This window comes from Salvelinus namaycush, chromosome 18 (genome assembly GCF_016432855.1).
Source record: "Salvelinus namaycush isolate Seneca chromosome 18, SaNama_1.0, whole genome shotgun sequence".
In the NCBI taxonomy this organism is placed as follows: domain Eukaryota; kingdom Metazoa; phylum Chordata; class Actinopteri; order Salmoniformes; family Salmonidae; genus Salvelinus; species Salvelinus namaycush.
Window position 1 is genome coordinate 11,264,550 of NC_052324.1, and position 24,225 is coordinate 11,288,774.

Sequence of the window (24,225 nt, forward strand, 5' to 3'; positions counted from 1 at the left end):
TTGTCCAAATTTTGTTACATTACAGCCTTATTCTAAAATGCATTTAAAACAAAATTGTCATCAATCTATACACAATACCCCATAATGACAAAGAAAAAGTTATCTTGTGCAAATGCATAAAAAATATATGTACTTAAGTATTCAGAGCCTTTGCTCAGGACTTTGTTGAAGCACCTTTGGCAGCGATTACAGCCTCGCGCCTTCTTGGGTATGACGCTACAAGCTTGGCACACCTGTATTTGAGGAGTTTCTCCCATTCTTCTCTGCAGATCCTCTCATGCTCTGTCAGGTTGGATGGTGAGTGTCGCTGCACAGCTATTTTCAGGTCTCTCCAGAGATGTTCGATCGGGTTCAAGTCCGGGCTCTGGCTGGGCCACTCAAGGATATTCAGAGACTTGCCCCGAAGCCACTCCCGAATTGTCTTGGCTGTGTGCTTAAGGTCGTTGTCCTGTTGGAAGGTGAACCTTCAGCCCAGTCTGAGGTCCTGAGCAGGTTTTCATCAAGGATCTCTATACTTTAGTCCGTTTAGCTTTCTCTCAATCCTGACTAGTCTCCCAGTCACTGTCGCTGAAAAACATCCCCACAGCATGATGCTGCCACCACCATGCTTCACCATACGTATGATGCCAGGTTTCCTTCAGACGTGACGCTTGGCATTTAGTCCAGAGTTCAATCTTGGTTTCATCAGACCAGATAATCTTGTTTCTCATGGTCTGAGTCCTTTAGGTGCCTTTTGGCAAACTCCAAGCAGGCTGTCATGTGCCTTTTACTGAGGAATGGCTTCCATCTGGCCACTCTAACATAAAGGCCTAATTGGTGGTGTGCTGCAGAGATGGTTATCCTTCTTGAAGGTTCTCCCATCTCTACAGAGAAACTCTTGAGCTCTGTCAAAGTGAACATCAGGTCCTTGGTCAGCTCTAGGAAGAGTCTTGGTGGTTCCAAACTTCTTCCATTTAAGAATTATGGAAGCCACCGTGTTCTTGGGGACCTTCAATGCTGCAGAAATGTTTTGGTACCCTTCCCCAGATTTGTGTCTCGACACAATCCTGTCTTAGAGTACTACGGACAATTCCTTCGACCCCATGGCTTGGTTTTTTGCTCTGACATGCACTGTCAACTGTGGGACCTTATATAGACAGGTGTGTACCTTTCCAAACCATGTCCAATCAATTGAATTTACCACAGGTGGACTCCAATCAAGTTGTAGAAACATCAAGTATGATCAATGGAAACAAGATACACCTGAGCTCAATTTCGAGTCTCATAGCAAAGAGTCTGAATACTTATGTAAATAAGGCATCTGTTTTTAATTTTGTATAAATTAGCAACATATTAAAAAAAAACTGTTTTCGCTTTGTCATTATTGGGTAGTGTGTATAGATTGATAAGGAAAAACATTTATTGAATTCATTTTAGAATAAGGGTGTAACATAACAAAACGTGGAAAGGGGGAAGAGGTCTGAATACTATCCAAATGCACTGTAATTACAATGCTAGTAATAAGAAATAGCTCCCATATACACTCAGTGTCCAGTTTATTGGGTATACCATCCCGTTCACGAAAATGGTTTGCTCCTACAGACAGTGAGTCACGTGGCAGTGGTTTGCTATATAAAGCAGCCATACAGGCATCCAGTTACTGTTCGATTGAACGTTAGAATGGGCAAAACGAGGCTGGTGGCGGTGGCGTAACTGTGTGTGGAATGTTTTCCTGGCACACGTTAAGTCCCTTGATGCCAATTGAGCAATGTTTCCATGCCCCAGAGAATTCCGGCTGTTCTGGAGACAAAGGGGGGTCTGACCCAATACTAGATGGGTGCACCTAATAAACTGACCACTGAGTGTATAGGCCTATAGCCATATATATATATATATATATATATAACCCTAAACTGTACAACCCCCAGTTCACTACATTTAGGTAGTGACGTCATGCAGAATGCAAAGGGGAAGTTAAACCACACACTTCCATATATGGACAGTGTCAAAGAGACTGCACCAACATCTCGTCCTCTTATGTTTTGTAGCTGAGAGAGCAAAAGAGACATTTCCTCTTTCACTGACTTCCGTACAACCAGCCACAAAATATATGCACTTCACAGGCATGTGCACTCCACTAACCAATATATGGGGATGGTAGTCTCATTCTAGGCTCATGGTGTATTGCAGGGGTCTGAGTGGATATAATGACAAAAGGACTGTGCAAGAGACATTCAGCGTAGATCACACAGAGCTTCAAAGAGGATCGCTAACTGCAGAGAGAAATGAAACTTGTTTGAACTTGTGCATACCGTGCTGCTGGTAAAGTAACAGCAAACACACAGAGAGACAGAGGGATAGGCCTTCTGAGACAGACAGTCTCTACAAAATAAAATAAAAAGTCAGTATTAAAAGGCTTGTCATTAGATTTCTCTGACTTCTTACTTGAAGCAACAGTCGTTCCCCTAATTTAATTTCTTTGAAGGTGTGGCGCAAAGGCATCCAAAACATGCTAATGTATGCTAATCTTTATTTGTCAATTGAAACCAATAGAAGGCAAGCTTCCTTTGAGGTAGGGGGCAACAGAATTAACACGAGGACTGCCTCAACGCCCCAGGCATGCATTCTCCTCATGTGACCCCATAAGCCCAAGGAGAGAAGTGATCAACTGATCTGCATCTCCATTTAGAGAACTCTCTGTATTCTCTACAACTGAGCCCTAGAGTCAAAACTAAATAGGCTAGGCTGTGGTTTCCCTTCTAAACCAGTTTATAAAAATACTGAACAAAAATATGAACGCAACATGTAAAGTGTTAGTCTCATGTTTCTTGAGCTGAAATAACAGATCCCAGAAATGTTCCTTAAGCACAAAATGCGTATATCCAACTGACAGGTGTGGCATATCGAGAAGCTGCTTAAACGGCATGATCAATAAAAGGCCACTCTAAAATGTGCAGTTTTGTCAAACACCACAATGCCACAGATGTCTCAAGTTGAGGGCTGACTGCAGGAATGTCCACCAGAGCTGTTGCCGGAGAATTCAATGTTAATTTCTCTACCATAATCTGCTTCCAACGTCATTTTAGAGAATTTGGCAGTACGTACAACCGACCTCACAACCGCAGACCACGTGTAACCACACCAGCCCAGGAGTCTGGACCTCCGCATCCGGCTTCTTCGCCTGCAGGATCGTATGAGACCAGCCACCCGGACAGCCGAGGAAGGTGTGGGTTTGCACAACCAAATCATTTCTGCACAAACAAACTGTCTCAGGAAAGCTCATCTGGGTGCTCGTCGTACTCACCAAGGTTTTAACCTGACTGCAGTTTGGCATTGTAACCGACTCCAGTGGGAAAATTCTCACCTTTGATGGCCACTGGCATGCTGGAGAAGTGTGCTCTTCACAAATGAATTCCGGTTTCAGACGTACCGGGCAGATGGCAGACAACGTGTATAGCGTTGTGTGGGCGAGCGGTTTGCTGATGTCAACGTTGTGAACAGAGTGCCCCATGGCTGCGGTGGGGTTATGGTATGGGCAGGCATAAGCTATGGACAATGAACACAATTGCATTTTATCGATGGCAATTTGAATGAACACAGATACCATGACGAGATCCTGAGTCCCATTATCGTACCATTCATCCGCCGCCATCACCTCATGTTTCAGCATGATAATCTACAGCCCCATGTCGCAAAGATCGGTACACAATTCTTGGAAGCTGAAAATGTTCCAGTTCTTCCATGGCCTGCATATTCACCAGATATCACCCATTGAGCATGTTTGGGATGCTCTGGATTGATGTGTACGACAGCCTGTTCCAGTTCCCGCCAATATCCAGCAACTTCGCACAGCCATTGAAGAAGTGGGACAACATTCCACAGGCCATAATCAACAGCCTGATGAACTCTATGCGAAGGGGATGTGTCGTGCTGCATGAGGCAAATGGTGGTCACACCAGACACTGACTGGTGTTCTGATCCCTGCCCATATTTTTTTTTTTAAAGGTATCAGTGACTAACAGATGCATATCTGTATCCCAGTCATGTGAAACCCATAGATTAGGGCCTAATACATTTATTTCAATTGACTGATTTCCTTATATGAACTGTAACTCAGTAAAATCTTTGAAATTGTTGCAAGTTGTGTTTATATTTTTGTTCATTGTATGTTTTGAGATTAGACGTTCACCTTCCCTGGGTGACTTGCTCTTTCACTTCCTTGTGGTTCAATATAGAGATGTAGAACCTTCAGGGAAGAATTTTGGCGAGTACTGCAATGAATGTCTAAATACAATATTGGTGGCAGTGTGTTAGCTTAAAATACTGTTTGTGGCATTCTATTGAGCTGAATGTTGCTAGCTCAAGTTACACTGACAAACTTACCAACATATACAGTTGGTTGGCTGCCAGATTGACCGACAAACTAGCAAACAAAATTGCAACTCATAAACAGACAAGCAAAAATTGCAAATGAGTGGCAGTGGGGTTGTCATGTCTCCCTGGCGACAGCTGAAGTGTGTGTGTGTGTTAGGGGAGGGGGACATGGGCCGAGGACCAGGCTCTGACACCTGGTCCACCGTTCTTTTTTTATTTAACTAGGCAAGTCAGTTAAGAACAAAATATTATTTACAATGGACGGCCTACACCGGCCAAACTCTCCCCTAAGCCGGACGACACTGGGCCAATTTTGTGCCGCTCTATGGGACTCCCGATCACAGCCGGTTGTGATACAGCCCTGGATCGAACCAGGGTGTGTATTGACGCCTCTAGCACTGCGATGCAGTGCCTTAGACCGCTGCGCCACTTGGGAGCCGGAGTTCTGTTTGTCTCTTCGTCTTCCTATCCAGTGAGAGATTGGTGTTGTCAAGCCCAGTCAACAACTGGTAACAGCCCCAAAGAGGGGCAGTCCAGGCCAACTGGTGTTGGGAGGGAGGGACCTTGACAAATTCATTGTGATGGTCAGAGAATTGGATATAGAAATATGCTGAAATGGATGTAATGAACTGCAGTGAGTGGTAACCCTATCTGTTGGTAAATACATTGGGGAAAATCCATTAGAAACCTTTTTTACAGCATTTATTTTCAATTTTTTTGCTCATGGAAGAAATGGTCAGAATGTGACTTTTTGGAACTGAATGCCAAAACATTCCAGAGATAAAAGTATTCAAAGTTGACCCATTTTGCATACCCCACCATGAGATCCATGTCTTCATCACTGGAAAAGATACACTGTTGACTTTGATATCATTTAAAAGCTTACCAACAGGGTATGCAAAATGGGTCAACTTCGAGCATCTTTATCTCTTTAATGGTTTTGCCATTCAGGTCCAAAAAGTCACTTTCTGAGCACTTTGAAGTTGTGGCTGAACAAAGACATGGATATTATACATCTAGCTGTTTTTTCTATGCATAGTCAAGACTGAACGGCAGCTTCGGGTAAGGTTAACAGGGAGGTGTGTGTGTCTCTTTGTTAACAACAGCTGGTGCGCAATCTCTAATGTTAAGGAAGACTAAAGGTTCTGCTTGCCTGTGTTAGAATACCTCGTGATAAGCTGCAAACCATACTATTTATCAAGAGAGTTTATCTATATTTTTCATAGCCGTCCATTTACCACCTCAAACCAATGCTGCCACTAAGACCACACTCAACGAGCTATATAGGCCCATAAGCAAACAAGAAAATGCACATCCAGCGGCGGTGCTCCTAGTGGCCGGTGATTTTAATTAGAGGTCGACCGATTAATAGGAATGGCCGATTAATTAGGGCCGATTTCAAGTTTTCAAAACAATCGGAAATCGGTAATTTTGGACGCCGATTTTGCCGAATTTATTTATTATTATTTTTACACCTTTATTTAACTAGGCAAGTCAGTTAAGAACACATTCTTATTTTCAATGTCCGCCTAGGAACGGTGGGTTAACTGCCTTGTTCAGGGGCAGAACGACAGATTTTTACCTTGTCAGCTCAGGGATTCAATCTTGCAACCTTACGGTTAACTAGTCCAACGCTCTAACCACCTGCCTCACGAGGAGCCCGCCTGTTACGCGAATGCAGTAAGAGGCCAAGGTAAGTTGCTAGCTAGCATTAAACTTATCTTATAAAAAACAATCAATCATAATCACTAGTTATAACTACACATGGTTGATGATATTACTAGTTTATCTAGCGTGTCCTGCGTTGCATATAATCAATGCAGTGCGCATTCGCGAAAAAGGACTGTCGTTGCTCCAACGTGTACCTAACCATAAACATCAATGCCTTTCTTAAAATCAATACACAAGTATATCTTTTTTTAAACCTGCATATTTAGCTAAAAGAAATCCAGGTTAGCAGGCAATATTAACCAGGTGAAATTGTCTCACTTCTCTTGCGTTCATTGCACGCAGAGTCAGGGTATATGCAACAGTTAGGGCCGCCTGGCTCATTGCGAACTAATTTGCCAGAATTTTACGTAATTATGACATAACATTGAAGGCTGTGTAATGTAACAGGAATATTTAGACTGATGGATGCCACCCGTTAGATAAAATACGGAACGGTTCCGTATTTCACTGAAAGAATAAATGTTTTGTTTTCGAGATGATAGTTTCCGGATTCTACCATATTAATGTATGTATTTCTGTGTGTTATTATGTTATAATTAAGTCTATGATTTGATAGAGCAGTCTGACTGAGCGATGGTGGGCACCAGCAGGCTCGTAAGCATTCATTCAAACAGCACTTTCGTGCATTTTGCCAGCAGCTCTGTTGTTTATGAATTCAAGCCTATCAACTCCCGAGATTAGGCTGGTGTAACCGATGTGAAATGGCTAGCTAATTAGCGGAGTGCGCGCTAATAGCGTTTCAAACGTCACTCGCTCTGAGACTTGGAGTAGTTGTTCCCCTTGCTCTGCATGGGTAACGCTGCTTCGAGGGTGGCTGTTGTCGATGTGTTCCTGGTTTGAGCCCAGGTAGCGGCGAGGAGAGGGATGGAAGCTATACTGTTACACTGGCAATACTAAAGTGCCTATAAAGAACATCCAATAGTCAAAGGTATATGAAATACAAATCGTATAGAGAGAAATAGTCCTATAATTCCTATAATAACTACAACCTAAAACGTCTTACCTGGGAATATTGAAGACTCATGTTAAAAGGAACCACCAGCTTTCATATGTTCTCATGTTCTGAGCAAGGAACTTAAACGTTAGCTTTCTTACATGGCACATATTGCACTTTTACTTTCTTCTTGCATTGTTTAAACGAAATTGAACATGTTTCATTATTTATTTGAGGCTAAATTGATTTTATTTATGTATTATATTAAGTTAAAATAAGTGTTCATTCAGTATTGTTGTAATTGTCATTATTACAACAACAACAAACAAAAAAAAATCAAATAAAAATCGTCCAATTGATCGGTATCGGCTTTTTTGGTCCTCCAATAATCGGTATCGGCGTTGAAAAATCATAATCGGTCGACCTCTAATTTTAATGCAAGGAAACTGAACTCCATCTTACCTCATTTTTACCAGCATGTCACCTGTGCAACTAGAGTTGAAATAACTCTAGATCATCTTTACTTTACACACAGAAATGCATACAAATCCCTCCCTCGACCTCCATTTGGCAAAGCTGACCATAACGCTATCCATCTGATTCCTGCTTACAAGAAAAACTGAAAACAGGAAGTACCAGTGACGTGCTCAATACGTAAATGGTACGATGAAGCGGATGCTAAGCTACTGGACTGTTTCGCAAGCGCAGACTGGAATATGTTCCGGGATTCATCCAATAACATTGAAGAGTTTACCACATCAGTCACCGGCTTCATTATTAAAATGCATCAACGACGTCATCCCCACAGTGACCGTACGTACATATCCCAACCAGAAGCCATGGATAACAGGCACCATCCTCACTGAGCTAAAGGTTAGAGCTTCCGCTTTCAAGAAGCGGGACACTAATCCGGACGCTTATAAGAAATCCCGCTACGACTAAGATCGAATCCTAACACACCGGCTCTGACGTGCGTCAGATGTGGCAGGGATTGCAAACTATCATAGATTATAAAAGGGGAACCCAGCAGAGAGCTGCCCAATGACACAAGCTTACCAGACAATCTAAATTTCTTCTATGCTCATTTCGAGGCAAGCAACACAACCATGTATGAGAGCACCATCTGTTCCAGACAACAGTGCGATCTCGCTCTCCATAGCTGATGTGAGTAAGACCTTTAAACTAGGGCGGAATACCGGTATTGATGCACGGACTGGTTTGGGTTTTAAATTGACCTTATAACGGTATTTGAATTTTTGGTTTGTTAAATGTGAGATGCCGTATGTAACATCCATTTTTACAGTTTACTCCACTACTTGAGTCATCTCTCTCCACGCCGCTTTCCACACAGACCTAGCCCCGACCTTCCTCGACCACGAGACACTTGTGTTCAGTCTGCATGGTCAATGCAGCACATGCAACAATGTTGATGACAACGATGCTGTTTTCACTTTGCTTCTTAATATAAATCCACTAGCATTCTAAAATTACACTATTAGTTGTTGTTTTTTTTACATCTGCAAACAGCTAGTTTGTCTTTTCTTAGCAAGTTGGGCCTAAATCGTGTCAGCAGCTAATGCTAATTGCTAGTTAGCTAGCTAGCTAATAAATGTACTGAGTCAGAGCAAACGTAACTAGCTATACAGCCTGATAATACCAGTGATACTGCAGACCTAAATCAACATGCTGTTTGTGCAACAGTATCTTCAAAATCAAAGAGGAATACGCAAAGCATGAATATGTTAGCTACATGAAGTAGCTAAGACAAAAAAACGTAATGTAGCCAAAGATTATAGGGCCCCGTAGGAAACATTCCTACCCTGTCACAATAACTCCTCCCTGGCATTTCCATTCATTGTCATGTCAAACAACACTAAGTGCCCACTATTATATTCTAACTATTTCCATGAATTCTACAGTCCACCCAAGAGTTTGGCTCTAAATCACAATTGCAATATTTGGTTAAAAATACAGCCTAAATTGTTTGCCCATATCTTGCATGGCAGTGTGGAAATGATCTCAAATGAGCGCAGGAAATGCAGAAATGGATCAATTATTTTTGGTTGAAGTTGAATTGAACAGTATAAAACAATCAGAATGTAGAAAGACCCATTGAAATCACATAGAATGTATGTGTTGCCACCCTAGGGTCACGCACTACTCATAGAAAATGTGTAACTTATTTTTCAAAAACATAAATACAGTCATACCGTCAATTTCTTTTTAAATACCGTGATAGGACATTTTGGCCATGTCGCCCAGCCCTACTTTAAAACAGGTTAAGATTGACAGATTACTAGGAAGCCTACTCAGAGCATGCGCTGACCAGCTGGCAAGACCCTTCACTGACATTTTCAACCTCTCCCTGACACAGTCTGTAACACCTACATGTTTCAAGCAGACCACCATAGTGCCTGTGTCCAAAAACGCCAAGGTAACCTGTCTAAATGACTATCACTCCGTAGCACTCACATCTGTAGCCATGTAATGCTTTGAAGGGCTGGTCATTGCTCACATCAACACCATCAAAGACCCACTCTAATTCGCATACCGGCCCAACAGATCCACAAATGACGCAATCTCTATTGCACACCACACTGCCCACTTCCACCTGGACAAGAGGAAAACCTACGTGAGAATGCTGTTCATTGACTATAGCTCCGCGTTCAAAACCATAGTGCCCTTCAAGCTCATCACTAAGCTCAGGACCCTGGGACTGAACACCTCCTCTGCAACTGGATCCTGAACTTCCTGACGGGCCACCCCCAGGTGGTGAGGGTAGGCAACAACACATCCGCCACGCTGATCCTCAACACGGGGGCCCCTCAGGGGTGCGTGCTCAGTCCCCTCCTGTACTTCCTGTTCACTCATGACTGCATGACCAGGCACGACTCCAACACCATCATTAAGTTTGCAGATGACACAACAGTGGTAGGCCTGTATAGGGAGGAGGTCAGTGACCTGGTAGCATGGTGCCAAGACAACAACCTCTCACTCAACGTCAGAAAGACAGGAGCTGATCGTGGACTACAGGAAATGGTGGGCCGAGCACACCCCCATCCACATTGAAGGGGCTGTAGTGGAGCGGATCGAGAGCTTCAAGTTCCTCGGTGTCCACATCACTAAGAAATTATCATGGTCCACACACACTTCCCCTCAAGAGGCTGAAAAGATTTGGCATCCGACCGCAAGGCGCTACAGAGAGTAGTGCGTACAGCCCAGTACATCACTGGGGCTGAGCTCCCTGCCATCCAGGACCTCCATTTTATTTAACTAGGCAAGATAGTGAAGAACAAATTCGTATTTACAATAATGGCCTACCCTGGCCAAACCCTAACCCGAACGACACTGGGCCAATTGTGCGCCGCCCTATGGGACTCCCAATCATGGCCGGTTGTGATACAGCCTGGAATCGAACCAGGGTCTGTAGTGATGCCTCTAGCACTGATATGCAGTGCTTTAGACCGCTGCGCCACTCAGGAGCTCTATACCAGGTGGTGTCAGAAGAAAGCTCTAAAAAATTGTCAAAGACTCGAGCTACCCAAGTCATAGACTGTTCTCTATACTACTGCATGGCAAGCGGTACCATTCTATCAAGTCTGGAACCAACAAGACCCTGAACAGCTTCTACCCCCAAGCCACAAGAGTGTTAAACAGTTAACCAGACTATTTATATTTATCCTTTTTTTAATCAAAATTGGTGCTGTCAAAAAGTGAATGAATTGAAGTGTGGGGAATTCCATTGGGAACAGGTTGGTATGGGCTAGCCTACTTCAAAATGACCCTAGGCTAATGTATACAGCTTAACCTTGTACCAAGGTTCAATTGAGAGAGAGCCGGCTATAAGACAAGACTACATACAGCTAGGCCTACTTATTGTCACAATAATTAGGTTAGGCCTATTTCTCAACAAGGATATCCAATATTCTAACCAAGCAGTGTTCCTCTTTTAACTAAGAACATCAACCATTGACAAATTACATCTAACCTCCATGTTTAAAAAAATAAATAAAATGTTTTAGACAAATATTTCACAAAAAGGAAACGTGCAGATGCTTGTTCAATAGGCCTAAACTGATTTAAAACTCCCTATGATAGAAGAACCTACTGAGAGCAGTGGAAGAAAAGTACAAAAATAGGTGAGGCACATTTTATACTAAGTCAAATACAATAGCCACAATTCTCACTGCATCCTCAGCATCCAGTCAATTCACTCAACATCCTGTTTTTCTTCCTGTGCTCATTGGACATCACGTCATTCCTGTACGAAATAGTCTAAACATTATGCAAAACAACCCTCATAACACTTAGCCTAAATCTCACAGCTAAGCAGGACGTTACATGATTTCTACACATTTTGGATGAGCTCTAAATTGTTAGGAAATGTTCATTATTCTATCAGATAAACAATGTATGGTATTTGTAGTGGATTTCGTTTACTAACCACTGATAAAGAGCCTCTTAGTGGAGTGACAACATCAAATTGGACGGCACACCAGCATCATTCTTAAATCGCAGGTTGACAGTTGGTTCATTTCCCCAAAATGAACAGCAGTGTGAGGTTGTAACTAGGGGACCCATCCAAAGTTCAGATGTGGAAGCAGTGTGTACCTGGTCAGCTGTTCTCCTACTCTTGTCAAAACTCATACCAGAAGGCAATTGAAGGGAAGCACCTCTAGGTAGTAGAATCTAAAACCATGACCACTGGGGCAAATTCTTCTTCCCTCTGTAACGACTCTTCAGAAGCATGCAGCCAGACAGACACAGGAAGACAACCAACAACACTAAAGCGCCACAATCAGGTGTGCAAAAGGGCAAACACACTGAACTACACCACATTGTAACCATCTTCTGATATTTTATAGCAGAAAGAGACTTGATTGTTGTCTGTATCCCATGTCATACACATTTTACCTGGGCAGATGAGAAAGGAGATTTGCATGCCCTAACTTAAACTGAGACTAAGAGACAATGGCCTGTCTGAAAATGAACATATTACTTCACTTGCCAACCCGATTAAATACATTGTGGCAGCCCTTTGACAGGAAATCGTATTTGAAATGGTTATTCCTGCAAAATCAAAACACCACTACATTGGAATAACCGCACCGTGATCACATCACGCAAAGACTTGCATGACTCACGCAAGGACTCAGGAGATGGCTTGATGGTTTATTTTATAACCAATGACCCAGCAGTAATTACATTTTACACTGTAGTTGATAATGTTGGCTTCATAGAGAGAAGACACCGCTTGTAAAACTGTCATAACTAGCTAGTTTAGTTAACCTAATCGCATGCTTACGTTTGAGCTCAGTGCTAGCTTCAAACACCAACACATCAACTATTTTACTGATCAACGCTGGGTAGCTAGAAGCTAGCCAAGCCATACAAATAGATCTATCAGCTATTACTTGCTAGCTAGCAAGTACGCTCACTAGTAATAGCTGATAGATAGATCTATTAGCCATGTTAATAGAAGTATTCTGTCTGAATAATGTATGGCTTGGCTAGCTACCCACCTTCGATCAGTAAGTGACTTACCTGGGACACTGCAATCCGCGCAAACCTCACTATTCCTTAATCGTTTAGACATCCTTTGCAGAGAAAAAAAAGGCCTTCAAAAAAAGTCAAGGGAATTGATGTGCTTCTATACTCATTTGATAACCGGAAAGAATTTATCTAAGCGAATTACATATGACCAGTTGTTTAAAAAAGCAGTTGATTGGCGAGGAGCAAAATAGTTCCCTCTTCAATCTTAGTTTCTTGCCCCAACCAAGCTACCGCTAGCTAGCTTGCGCACAACAAGCAGCTGCGATTGTCAGGAAGGAAACTCTTGCCGCAAGTGGTCTGTAGCCGGATTTTCACTAGTTACTCCAGCCACAGTCAAACCTCGTCTATTTCTCAAATATATCCTCTAAAAAGCTGATTTTAAACCAAAACATAATCACACTGCTAACCTTATACCCAACCCTAACCTCGATTGAAGACCCAAAAGCAAATTTTTGTTTTCATGAATTTTTACGATATAGCCAATTTTGTTGGCTGTGGTAACTAGTTAAAACCATGTAGCCGAGTGGTTACGAATTATCCGTGGACAGCAGTAACACTAGATAAAACATACTTTGTAGATTGTGATCAATCGGCAGTCGCCCAATGTTAAACGACTAGTCAACTACTGACATTCGTTTAATTTAAAAAATAGATGTAAACTGGTAGAGTGTGCCAAAGATTTGCGCAAACTAGTACCAAAGACGATGGACAAATTAAGATAGTTCACTCAGGCCGTTAACCATTGACAAAAATGGTCAATTCCGGGGTACTTAACTCGGCGTGTCCATATACACCAATGTTATAGCAACTGGGTCTAGTCTACTTAGTTCATTGACTTGCATTGAACCAGGAGAAGAAAAACAGCGAGTGGGGTGTCTCGCTTCCTCTTCCCTCTCTGCTAGTACTAGCTGTGGTACAAGTAGTCGGAAGAGGAAGCGAGACATCTTACTCCCTCATTTGTTTCAGTGGAAGTCAATGAACTAAGTAGACCAGTCCCAGCTGTTATCACATTGGTGTCTATGGGAGAGCCACCCCTTAAGTACACCGGCATTTATATTTTGTTCAATGGTAAACGGCCGGAGTAAACTATTTTCATTTATCAACCATCTTTGCTATTAGCTAGTTGTTCAGTGGTCATGGCTAGAAGGCTTCCAGATTTTGTCAAATTCATTTCAGATTTGACGTTATGTAGCAGGTTAGGAAAATGAATGTAGCAGGTTAGGATAATTAGGTTAAGGTTAGGAAAAAAGTTGGGGTTTGCTATACTGAGCAAAAAAATATAAACGCAACATGCAAAGTGTTTGTCACATGTTTCATGAGCTGAAATAAAAGATCCCAGAAACCTTCCATATGCACAAAAAACATATTTCTCAGAAATGTGCACAAATGTGTTTACATCCCTGTTAGTGAGTATTTCTCCTTTGCCAAGATAATCCATCCACTGGACAGGTGTGGCATATCAAGAAACTGATTACAGCATGATCATTACACATATGCACCTTTTGTGAAAAATCTAAAATGTGCAGTTTTGTCACAATGCCACACATCTCAAGTTGAGGGAGCATGCAATTGAAATCCTGACTTCAGGACTGTCCATCCGAGCTGTTGCCAGAGACTTGAATGTTAATTTCTCTACCATAAGCCAACATTGTTTTAGAGAATGTGGCAGTACATCCAACTGGCCTTACAACCGAAGACCACTTGTAACCACGCCAGCCAAGGACCTACACATCCAGTTTCTTCACCTCCTGGATAGTCTGAGACCAGCCACCCAGACAGCTGATGAAAGTATTTGTCTGTAGTAAAGACCTTTTCTGTGGTGAAAAACTCATTCTGATTGGCTGGGCCTGGCTCCCGAGTGGGTGAGCCTTTGCCTTCACAGACCAACCGATGGCTGCATCCATGCTCAGTCATGTGGAATCCATAGATTAGGGCCTAATTAATTAATTAAAATTGACTGATTTCCTTATATGAACCTTAATAGTAAAATCGTTGAAATTGTTGCGTTTATATGTTTGTTCAGTATAAAAAAGCAAAGAAATAAAACACTTGACGTCCATTTGACAAAAGCTGGATCCCTTCTAGCCATGACCTTCGTAAGTGCTTGTTGTGGTTAAGGGATGTGACGTCGATGGTAAATAGGATCACAGAAATTGTTGTCATTGATTTGCAGTTTAATTGCGCAAATATGCACTACTTGAAGTAGCTTTCTATATTTACAATACTTAAATTATATGTACGAAAAAGTATTTGTATTTGGCACAAATTAGTAAAGCCTCGCTTCCCCCGGCCATAGCGTAACATGGTCACGTCCTTGCTTGAAAAAATATATATTTTCGCGAGGATTTTTTTTTTTTTAACAAATATTGAACTTAAAAACGTGTCTTTATTTAAGAAATATATACATGTAATAATATGTATTCATAAATATAGTCATATATTGGTCTTTATCCTCAAATAGTTTATCTCAAACACCCCTACCACAAGTCTCAACGTGACACTTCCTTGTTTTTCGAAAAGTTTTATTTGGTAGTAGTTGGCTATCTATGGCTAGCACAATTTGACATGGATCCTATTGGAATATGAGATGAGGTGCATTGATTAACATTTATTCAACTTTAAGGTTTAGCTTTTAGGTTGTCCATGGCTGTAAATATAGGCTAGATAAATTGAGAAGTTTAAACTAGTAGGGGAAGATGTTATCCGCGGGCAACGAAGATTTCAGGGTGAAGTTTCCACTACATTCCTTAGTCTGGGAAAATGATTACAGGAAATTGGAAAACGACTCAACAAAGGTAGCTATGTCAAAATATGGACAATGAGTTAGCTATAGGTACTTTTCTGTTTTGCCGCCTTTAGCTAACTACCGTAACTACAGATTTATCTGCTTCAAAATGTCTGAAGCTAGCTAGCACGTTACTAACTTGGCTACCTTGATAGCTAACGTTAGTTACTTGGCCTGACATGGATAACCATATACTTTGATTGGCGTAATTCCTAGGCTATGTATGCTCTGCCAGTTTAACCGTTCATGGAATGCCATGTTGCATTATTGATCATATTAACTACAGTACACATTTCATTCAGCATAGCTAGCCGCCTTGTTTACGTTACTACCTGGCTACTTTGTTCGACATCTGACAAGACTGGCCACTGATTCTTGAAGAACATAAACGCCTTAAGAGCTTAGGAACGGTATTTTCCTACTATAATAACCTAGCTGAGAATTGATGTGGAGTGGATAATTATCAGTAAATCATAACCCAAAGATATGGTTGCTTTACGCCATTCTAAATGTTTTTGTGGTCAGTTGAGTATTTGTTATTAACAGGAAATGAGGGAGTTCTTTTAACCTGAGCCGCGGTGAACCGGTCTATGGCCCGTGGTGAGGGAGGAGCGCCCTTTACAAATGAACAGTAATCTGAGCTGCTCGGTCAATGCAGCATTTAGCCTCTTTTAGAATAGGAGAGTGAAATACACTCTCGTCTCTAACATGTAGGCTCAGCATTCCGGAACAGTCTCATTACAAGCCAGAATGTTGAACAAACTCCATTTCAACTTACTTCACCTGTTGTCTTCCGATTTTGCCACTATGTCTGAGGTAATCTGATACAAAATACCCACAGGGAAGTGTTATCAATCAGACCTTCAGTATGCTGGTCTGTATATTGATTTGTATTTCCGGTTTTTATTTTCAATACTGACACAATTCGCACAAACACTTGCACAATATGGCCGAGCCAAACCGAACCACAGGGTGCATGTTGTCCCGCACAATCAGCTGGCAAATTTTACTAACACTTCCAGATTGAGGAAACGTGCTTCGGATGATACGTTTGGTTACATTTGGCTATTGTTTACATATTGTGCAATGCGTCGGGAGATTGAAAATAAAAGCGGCAGAACCTACTGGTGCTGCAAAAAGTTGGGTAAACAACACTTTCCTGTGTATACCCTATCTCCACCTCCTAACTTCAAAAGCACCAACAGCATGTACAACCGGTAAAGTAAGTGTAAATATAATTTTATTCAACATTGGCTTGTAGATACTCGTTTGTAAGCAGATTTCTTTCAGACTGAATATCCATGGGGAAATCTAATTCAATCACTTTTCACCCGGTGCAAACTCCTCCCACCTGGGTAACCCGGGCCAGATGATCGAATCTCCTCAGTGTAGCTATAACTTCCAGTGTGTATGATGTCGATCTCGAGAGATTCTCTTTAGGTAGCTAGGCTATTTGTTTTTGAAGGCATTGCAATGCTTGTTTGTTTATTTCTCTCAGAACGACGTCGAGGCTGTGGATCCCAGGGGAAGGACACCGCTCCACCTGGCTGTGTCGCTGGGCCACCTGGAGTCGGTGAGAGTGCTTCTGAGACATGGCGCTGAAGTTACCAAAGAGAATGCCAAGAATTGGACAGGTTAGGCCGGCTATCCTCCATGACATACTACAATTCAGACCTCTGTGCTTTGCCTTCATTAGCCATATAAATAGTATGCCAAATTCATGATATTTATAATAAACATTTACGTTTTGATATTGTCTTTTTTATTTATGTAATGAATAAAATATAACGTATATCCAAATGTAAATGTTTATTAATACCATTACTTTGGCAAACTATTTATATGGCTATGGCTTCATCGGACGCGCCTTGGTATAGGTCTATTTGTTGGTTGTTAAATTGTGTGATCAAAGTCACTTCCACAAATTGACCTTGGGGGTTTCCGTAACAATTTCACACAATATGTACGCTTGAATCAATAGGTGTCTTTTCCAGTCGGAGTGGGACACTTTCTTTCTACTGCTTCACACAATACCTCTTGTTACTACACACACAGCTTACTAGTTGATGCTGGCCATAACAAATGTATACAAAAGTAAGAATTGTTATCACAGAAGATGTTATATGTTAAAAATATCTTGTTGTAAGCATGTGTTTGTGTGTAGTGCTGCAGGAGGCAGTCAGCACCGGCGACCCAGAGATGGTGCAGCTAGTGCTCCAGCGGCGAGACTACCTCAAAGCCTCCACAGCTCTGGGAGGAGTGCCTGAGCTTCTGAGCAAGATCCGTGAGGTGTTCTCTCTCTCTGTTTGCTCCCCTCTCTGAAATGTTTTTCACTCATCGCAAAAAACTAAGAACTGCAAACTCAAGCCTCTTTTCAATCCCCCCCAGTCCCCAGATTTCTACATGGAAATGAAATGGGAGTTCACAAGTTGGAGTAAGTTCTACTTGAAAATCCCCCTTTACAATTGGCCATGTGTGGATGTTTCCAACGTTGTAGTTTACATTACTTTCCCATCCTTTCCCAGTCCCTCTCGTTTCCCGGGTTTGTCCCAGTGACGTGTGTCGGATCTGGAAGAGTGGGGCCAGCCTGCGTGTGGACGCCACTCTGCTAGGCTTCGAGAACATGACCTGGATCAGAGGTCGTCGGAGCTACATTTTCAGGGGAGATGGTGAGTCCCTTTTTCCCTGAGTGAGGCTTACACACAGCTGTGTCCTCCTGACCTCTGTTTTAGCAGGCCGTCTCATCTTTGATCTCGTCTTTTGCTCTGTTGGCTTATGTTTCATAGTGTGTGTTTGTGCCCATTGGCAGATGCCTGCACAGAGTTGATGGAGGTGAACCATGACGAACAGGTGGTGGACACGGAACGCTTTGACATCTCCAGGGAGATAGAAGACGTAACGCTGGACTCCATGCAACCTGCAGAACAGGAAGTGGCCAAGCGGCTGACCACGCCCGTTGTCAATACCTTTCTGGACACCAGGGACATTGCTTTTGAGAGGCAAGACCCAAACCGTACTTTATCTTGTTTCTCTATTGTGTAGTATAATGTGTCTGTTGAAGGATGTGTAAACTTGTATAGGGATTTATAGTAACATGACATTAAATTGTTTTTCACAGAAATAAATCTGGGTTTTGGGGTTGGAGGAGTGATAAAACGGAAGTTGTCAATGGTTTCGAGGCTAAGGTTTGTGCATTTATTAAAGCATTCTTGTGTTGATATTTAATTATTTTGTCGCTTGTCTATGTTTGCTGACCTTACGCAAGTCCCTTTCTTTAATTTGACAAGATCTACAGTAGATTGCCAGCTTTTTTAAAAATAGTTAGTTGTTTTCTTTTAGTACCAGTAAACGGAAGAATAGTATGCGGTATACTGCACAAGTTGTTTTTCTTTTCATTGCAGGTTTTCACTGTGAACAATGTAAGCGTGGTGATCCGGACGAGGACAGAGCATCTCACCGATGAGGAGAAGGCTAGAATAAAAAGTATACACTCTTTGATCCCTCGAGGAGGTGGTAGAGGGACATACCAGTTAGTCTGTATCTGAAATGGCACCCCGTTCCCTACGTAGTGCACTACTTCTGGCCTAAGAGACATGGTCCATATCTCAATGTTTAATAAGCAGAGTTTCAGTTGCAGTGTAACGCTAGGAGACTCTTGCACAGCTATAATAACCCAGAGAGACCTGTCTCGGTTTAGAAGGGGACTTGTTGGAGACCAGCGCTCTGTCAGACACAATAACACTTTGTGTGGATTGTCTCTTTTTTTGGCTTCTAGGTGAGAGGAATGTTCTGGAGTCTCTTCTGGGCACAGTGGAGCAGCAGATAAGTGTTCAAGGGGTAAGAGATCAGCAGACCTGAATTTGAGGTTATTGCGGGATTATCCCATCAAATTTCTGTAATACCTACATAGACAGAATCTTACTTGCCTATTTGGTTTATAATGGCTTCAATAAGAATGCTCTACTCTGGTCATATTGTGGATAGGACCTCACGCTGGAGTACGCGACAGCCAACAACCCCACCGCCATCACACCGGAGGAGTACTTTGACCCTGCGTTTGACCTTGAAGACCGAGACATTGGCCGGCCCATTGAACTTACCATCCGAACCCAGAAGTAAGAAAATTATGCTGCAAAACCCAAGAGAGAGCGAGACTTTCTGATCAGTATTCATGTCATCAGAAGTCTTGATTGTCTTTATAACAGGTTCCCTCTCAGTTCATATGAAGGTGTTGGTGTTGAGGTTTTAGCATAAGGGTGGTTGTATTGAGATGGGACTACTTTGCAGTGTGCATAATCTACAAATCGCCATATCTACAAATGACTACTCATGATGGGATCAAGATTAGCGATTCTGCGCTTCCTCAAACTGATTCCTCAAACACGATCAGAGTGTTTTCTGGTTCGTATTCATTAGGCACCAACAGAAGAAAACGGGACTGAAACAGGAGGGACTACCGTAACTTGTCCAATAAGAAATTCTTATTTTCATTTTCCGTTGCAAAATGTTTTGCTACGGTGTACAATAATGAATACCACCCTGATGTGTTCAGGTTCAAGGGTACATTGTGGATGAGCGAGGAACACCCCCTCTCCCTGGTGGAGCAGGTCACCCCCATCATCGATCTCATGGCCCGGACCAGCACCCACTTCGCCCGGCTGCGGGATTTTGTCACCCTCAAGTTCCCTCCAGGGTTCCCTGTAAAAATAGGTACAATCACGCCTCTGGAACAGCGTGACGAAATGAGTATGTTTACACAAAATGCTAGTGCCAATCAGCTCATTCAAGCGCAACTGTATCAAGCGTCTCAGAGGAGGTCTGCTGATCAAGGATCAGTCCTGTCCATATAACCTTATTCCTTGTGAACTAAAAGGCAAATCAGCACTCCTACTCTGAGACGCTTCATACATACAGGGCCTGATTGAGGGAAAAACTGCACATACACATACAAGGTATCACAATGAAAAGCCCACCATAGAGACGTTTGCTTATAGATAATGGGATCCGTGGAGTGACCCGTCTTTGTTTCCTCTCACACAGAGATTCCCCTATTCCATGTGCTCAACACCCGCATTTCATTTGGCAGTGTCAACAAATGCAGTACGGGCGAACCCTTGGAGACACCCCCCTCCGCTGCCACATCCGAGGAGGAGGAGGTGAGGGAGGTGAGGGAGGAGGGCGGCTGCAGCGAAGCTGCAGGTAGGCAAAGCACGCCCATGCCGCTGACCAGGGTGACTCCGGCATTCGTCCCCATGGGGTCTGAACAAAACAAATCGCACATTTAGTCATTTCTCAAATGTATTTCTTCAGTTGCATTTAACAGATGAACAACCAATACTAATGTTTCTATCCATATCACTTTTGGTCGAAATGTCAATATTAACAGCCACCACTAGTAACATCATTCTGTATGACTGTTCCCTCCACCCAGTTCCCCCTCTATTCCAGGTGTGCCCGTCGGTGTTTGAGGTGCCCTCACACTACCGCCACCGAGGAGGGGGTGGCAGCCGCCACACGCCGGTGTCAAATCATGACGAGGAGCTACTGCAGTATGCCATCCACCAGAGTCTGCTGGAGTCCGGTGGTGGAACCCTGGGACAGGTCCTAGATGCCACACACACACACCCCTCCTACTCATCTGTTTCACTCCCTATCTGGTCCTCTTGCGCTCACGGCCATCCGCCTTAGTGTTCATCTGTTCGACCGGTGGGCGGTCTGTTCAGGAAGCTGCAATGTTGTAAAACTTCTAGATAGAATGTATTGCGTGGAAAAGATATTATTGTTTAACATAAGGAATAGGGAACTCTGTCCGTTACATTTATGCAAGTTTTATTTGCGACGTGCCGGGAGTTTCACCTTTCTAACTCCACCTTTTTGTTTTGTCCTCTAGGAAGTGACCTGGGAGGATGCCAATGGTGACCTCACAGACCCCATACTCAGTAGCCAGAGTGACGGGTACACCAAGTATTCATGCATATCATTATCTACACTTTTCACTTTTGTCCAAAGTGACTTCCAGTTAGCGCATACAGTATATTCAGACTATATCCATATCCCTCTGTTGTTCCAGAAGCATCCCAGAGGGGGTGCTGGTGGACCTGGGAGACACCACGTCGAGTCAGGCGAGCTCGGGCACCTCGGCCTCCAGCCCCGACACTGACCTCCGCATGGCCATGGAGCTGTCGGCCCGGGCCCAGGCCGAGGAGGAGAGGAGGAGGAAGGAGGAAGAGGAGGAGCTGGAGAGGATATTGCAGCTCTCGCTCACAGAGAAGTAAAAAAAGGAAAATAGGAGGGAAAAAAATAATAATTAAGGCCATGCCTTGCCATAACTGCATTAACTTTTCGTTGATCAAGAAGCGGCCACCACCACACCCCCAATCCAGCCCCACCCCACCCTCCTCCTTCACTACAATCTGCCATGACACTGGAAAAACATCCATGTAACATATGTCAAACACAACCATCTGTATTTAATACTTTAATACCTATTTTTGTAAAAAAAAAAAAAAATTTGAACAGATGTATTGCTAGATTTGTATTCTGTATAACACTTAGGCTCTGTCTTAAAAGTGTAGAAGCTGTCAAATCCTTGATTCCTCCCGTCCTTTTAAAACAGAGCCAAAGCCACTCCGCTCTCCCGAAGAGGTATCCAGGTATTCTTTGATATTATTTTGGGAAGGATTTCCATTGGAGTGTAAGGGTTCCAACAAGTGATTGTGTTTGTTGGGTGTTGTGAAGAGCAGGTTAAACTTGGGACCGGTAGCTGCTTTAGTTGTGGCTCTGGAAGGTTGTTGTTTTAGAGCCCTGGGTCATGTTCATTAGGCACCAACTGGAAGGGAGCAGAATGAAACCGAGAGGGGCTACCTGCACATTTTCAGTTTCCTGTTGCAAAAAGTTTAAAACATGTTTTATTTTTTTATTAAGATGACCCTGGAAATGGCATTCCAGTCACACAGCCATTTGAAAAATTGAATATCTCAGGGTTCCATTGTTCTACAGTTCCTCTGAAACTAGTGAAAGTGCAGTATGTTAGTTTATTGTAGACACATCGAACATGGTTTTCTGGTCATCAATATGGATTTTTTTCAAACAATATGACTTGCTGGTGCTTCCAACCCTTTTTCTTCTCGTGCTGCAAGAATTCATGTTTTGGATTTGTGTTGTCATTGACGCAATGTTAAAATGAAAGTGAACTACATGATCATTCAAACAGGTTTTGACTTGCCCCCAGAAACCAGGTTTTATTCAAAGGGCTTGTTATGTAAGAGGGTTTGATCTTGTTGGCCATGGGCACCATCAAGCATCAGAACCTCAACAAAGCAATAGCAGAAGCCGCTGTGCCTACCTGTGGATGACAAAGGAGCATACACACGGTTCAGTGGTGCTCGCAAACAAACAAGGTCGAAACATTGATTATCGTAGGCTATCCATTGTATAACTCTTTATCCTTTCTTAAATGTCAAAGAATCTGTCCATTAGACTTCAAACTCAGCAGGGTTCTAAGTTCTCCTGTTAGGGCTGTCTTTTTTATTTTTTTATCTTGAAACTACAGAGACCTGTGAACTGAGTGACGTGTGAGATCTGCTCCATGTAGCATCATCATTTTGTACTGAAGGAAGCGATCCCCTCTAACGTTCCCAATCCCAAATGGATCTTACCTACAGTGCCTTCGGAAAGTATTCATACCCCTTGACTTTTTCTACATTTTTAGTTACAGCCTTATTCTAAAATTGATTAAATAGTTTTTTTTCACTCATCAATCTACACACAATAACACATAATGACAAAGCAAAAACAGTTATTTATAAATAAAGTATTCGAACCCTTTACTCAGTACTTTGTTGAAGCACCTTTGGCAGCGATTACAGCCTCGTGTCTTTTTGGGTATGACGCTACAAGCTTGGCACACCTGTATTTGGGAAGTTTCTCCCATTCTTCTCTGCAGATCCTCTCAAGATTTGTCAGGTTGGATGAGGAGCATTGTTGCACAGCTATTTTCAGGTCTCCAGAGATGTTTGATCGGGTTCTGGCTGGGCCACTCAAGGACGTTCAGACTAGCCCCGAAGCTTCTCCTGTGTTGTCTTGGCTGTGTGCTTAGGGTCGTTGTCCTGTTGGAAGGTGAACCTTCGCCCCAGTCTGAAGTCCTGAGCGCTCTGGAGCAGGTTTTCATCAAGGATTTCTCTGTGCTTTGTTTCGTTCATCTTCCCTCGATCCTGACTAGTCTCCCAGTCCCTGCTGCTGAAAAACATCCCCACAGCATGATGCTGCCACCATGCTTCACCGTAGGTATGGTGCCACATTTCCTCCAGACGTGACGCTTGGCATTCAGGCCAAAGAGTTCAATCTTGGTTTCATCAGACCAGAGAATCTTTTTGCTCATGGTCTGAGAGTCTTTAGGTGCCATTTAGCAAACTGCAAGCAGACTGTCATGTGCCTTTGACTGAGGAGTGGCTTCCGTCTGGTCACTCTACCATAACGGCCTGATTAGTGGAGTGCTGCATAGATGGTTCTCCCATCTCCACAGAGGAACTCTAGAGCTCTGTCAGAGTGACCATCGAGTTCTTGGTTGCCTCCCTGACCAAGGCCCTTCTCCCCCGATTGCTCACCTTGGCCGGGCGGCCTGCTCTAGGGAGAGTCTTGGTGGTTCCAAAATTCTTCCATTTAAGAATGATGGAGGCCACTGTGTTCTTGGTGACCTTCAATGCTGTAGACATTTTTTGGTTCCCTTCCCAGATCTGTGCCTCGGCACAATCCTGTCTCGCTCTGCGGACAAATTCTTCGACCTCATGGTTTGGTTTTTGCTCTGACATACACTGTCAACTGTGGGACCTTATATAGACGTGTGTGACTTTCCAAATAATGTCCAATC

The 24,225-nt window shown here is 42.9% G+C and overlaps 2 protein-coding genes across 4 annotated transcripts in view; one reads left to right on the forward strand and one right to left on the reverse strand.

Moving 5' to 3' along the window:
* Positions 1–12,829, reverse strand: part of LOC120063077 (ARF GTPase-activating protein GIT2-like) — a 35,612-nt gene extending 22,783 nt beyond the window's left edge. For all 3 annotated transcript variants that reach the window (XM_039013211.1, XM_039013210.1, XM_039013209.1), the window contains exon 1: positions 12,563–12,829. In XM_039013211.1, coding sequence (XP_038869139.1) covers positions 12,563–12,614 — 52 coding nt within the window. In that variant the 5' untranslated portion in view covers positions 12,615–12,829. The remainder of the gene's footprint in view (positions 1–12,562) is intronic.
* A 2,272-nt stretch (positions 12,830–15,101) lies between these two features.
* On the forward strand, positions 15,102–23,108 carry LOC120063079 (ankyrin repeat domain-containing protein 13A-like). The gene is made up of 15 exons (XM_039013213.1): positions 15,102–15,366; positions 16,855–16,990; positions 17,521–17,645; positions 17,745–17,790; positions 17,882–18,025; positions 18,166–18,355; positions 18,475–18,541; positions 18,758–18,839; positions 19,132–19,193; positions 19,341–19,471; positions 19,909–20,066; positions 20,397–20,555; positions 20,788–20,957; positions 21,247–21,311; positions 21,427–23,108. The coding sequence occupies exons 1-15, from the start codon at positions 15,268–15,270 to the stop codon at positions 21,629–21,631; spliced, it is 1,839 nt and encodes a 612-aa protein (XP_038869141.1). The 5' UTR covers positions 15,102–15,267; the 3' UTR covers positions 21,632–23,108.
* The last annotated feature ends 1,117 nt before the right edge of the window (positions 23,109–24,225 follow it).

Coding starts and splice junctions, on each gene's coding strand:
- LOC120063079 (XM_039013213.1), top strand. CDS start 15,268: ATGTTATCCGCGGGCAACGAAGATTTCAGGGTGAAGTTTCCACTACAT. Junction 20,958..21,246: donor GTGGTGGAACCCTGGGACAG/GTCCTAGATGCC, acceptor TTTGTCCTCTAG/GAAGTGACCTGGGAGGATGC. Junction 21,312..21,426: donor CTCAGTAGCCAGAGTGACGG/GTACACCAAGTA, acceptor CTGTTGTTCCAG/AAGCATCCCAGAGGGGGTGC.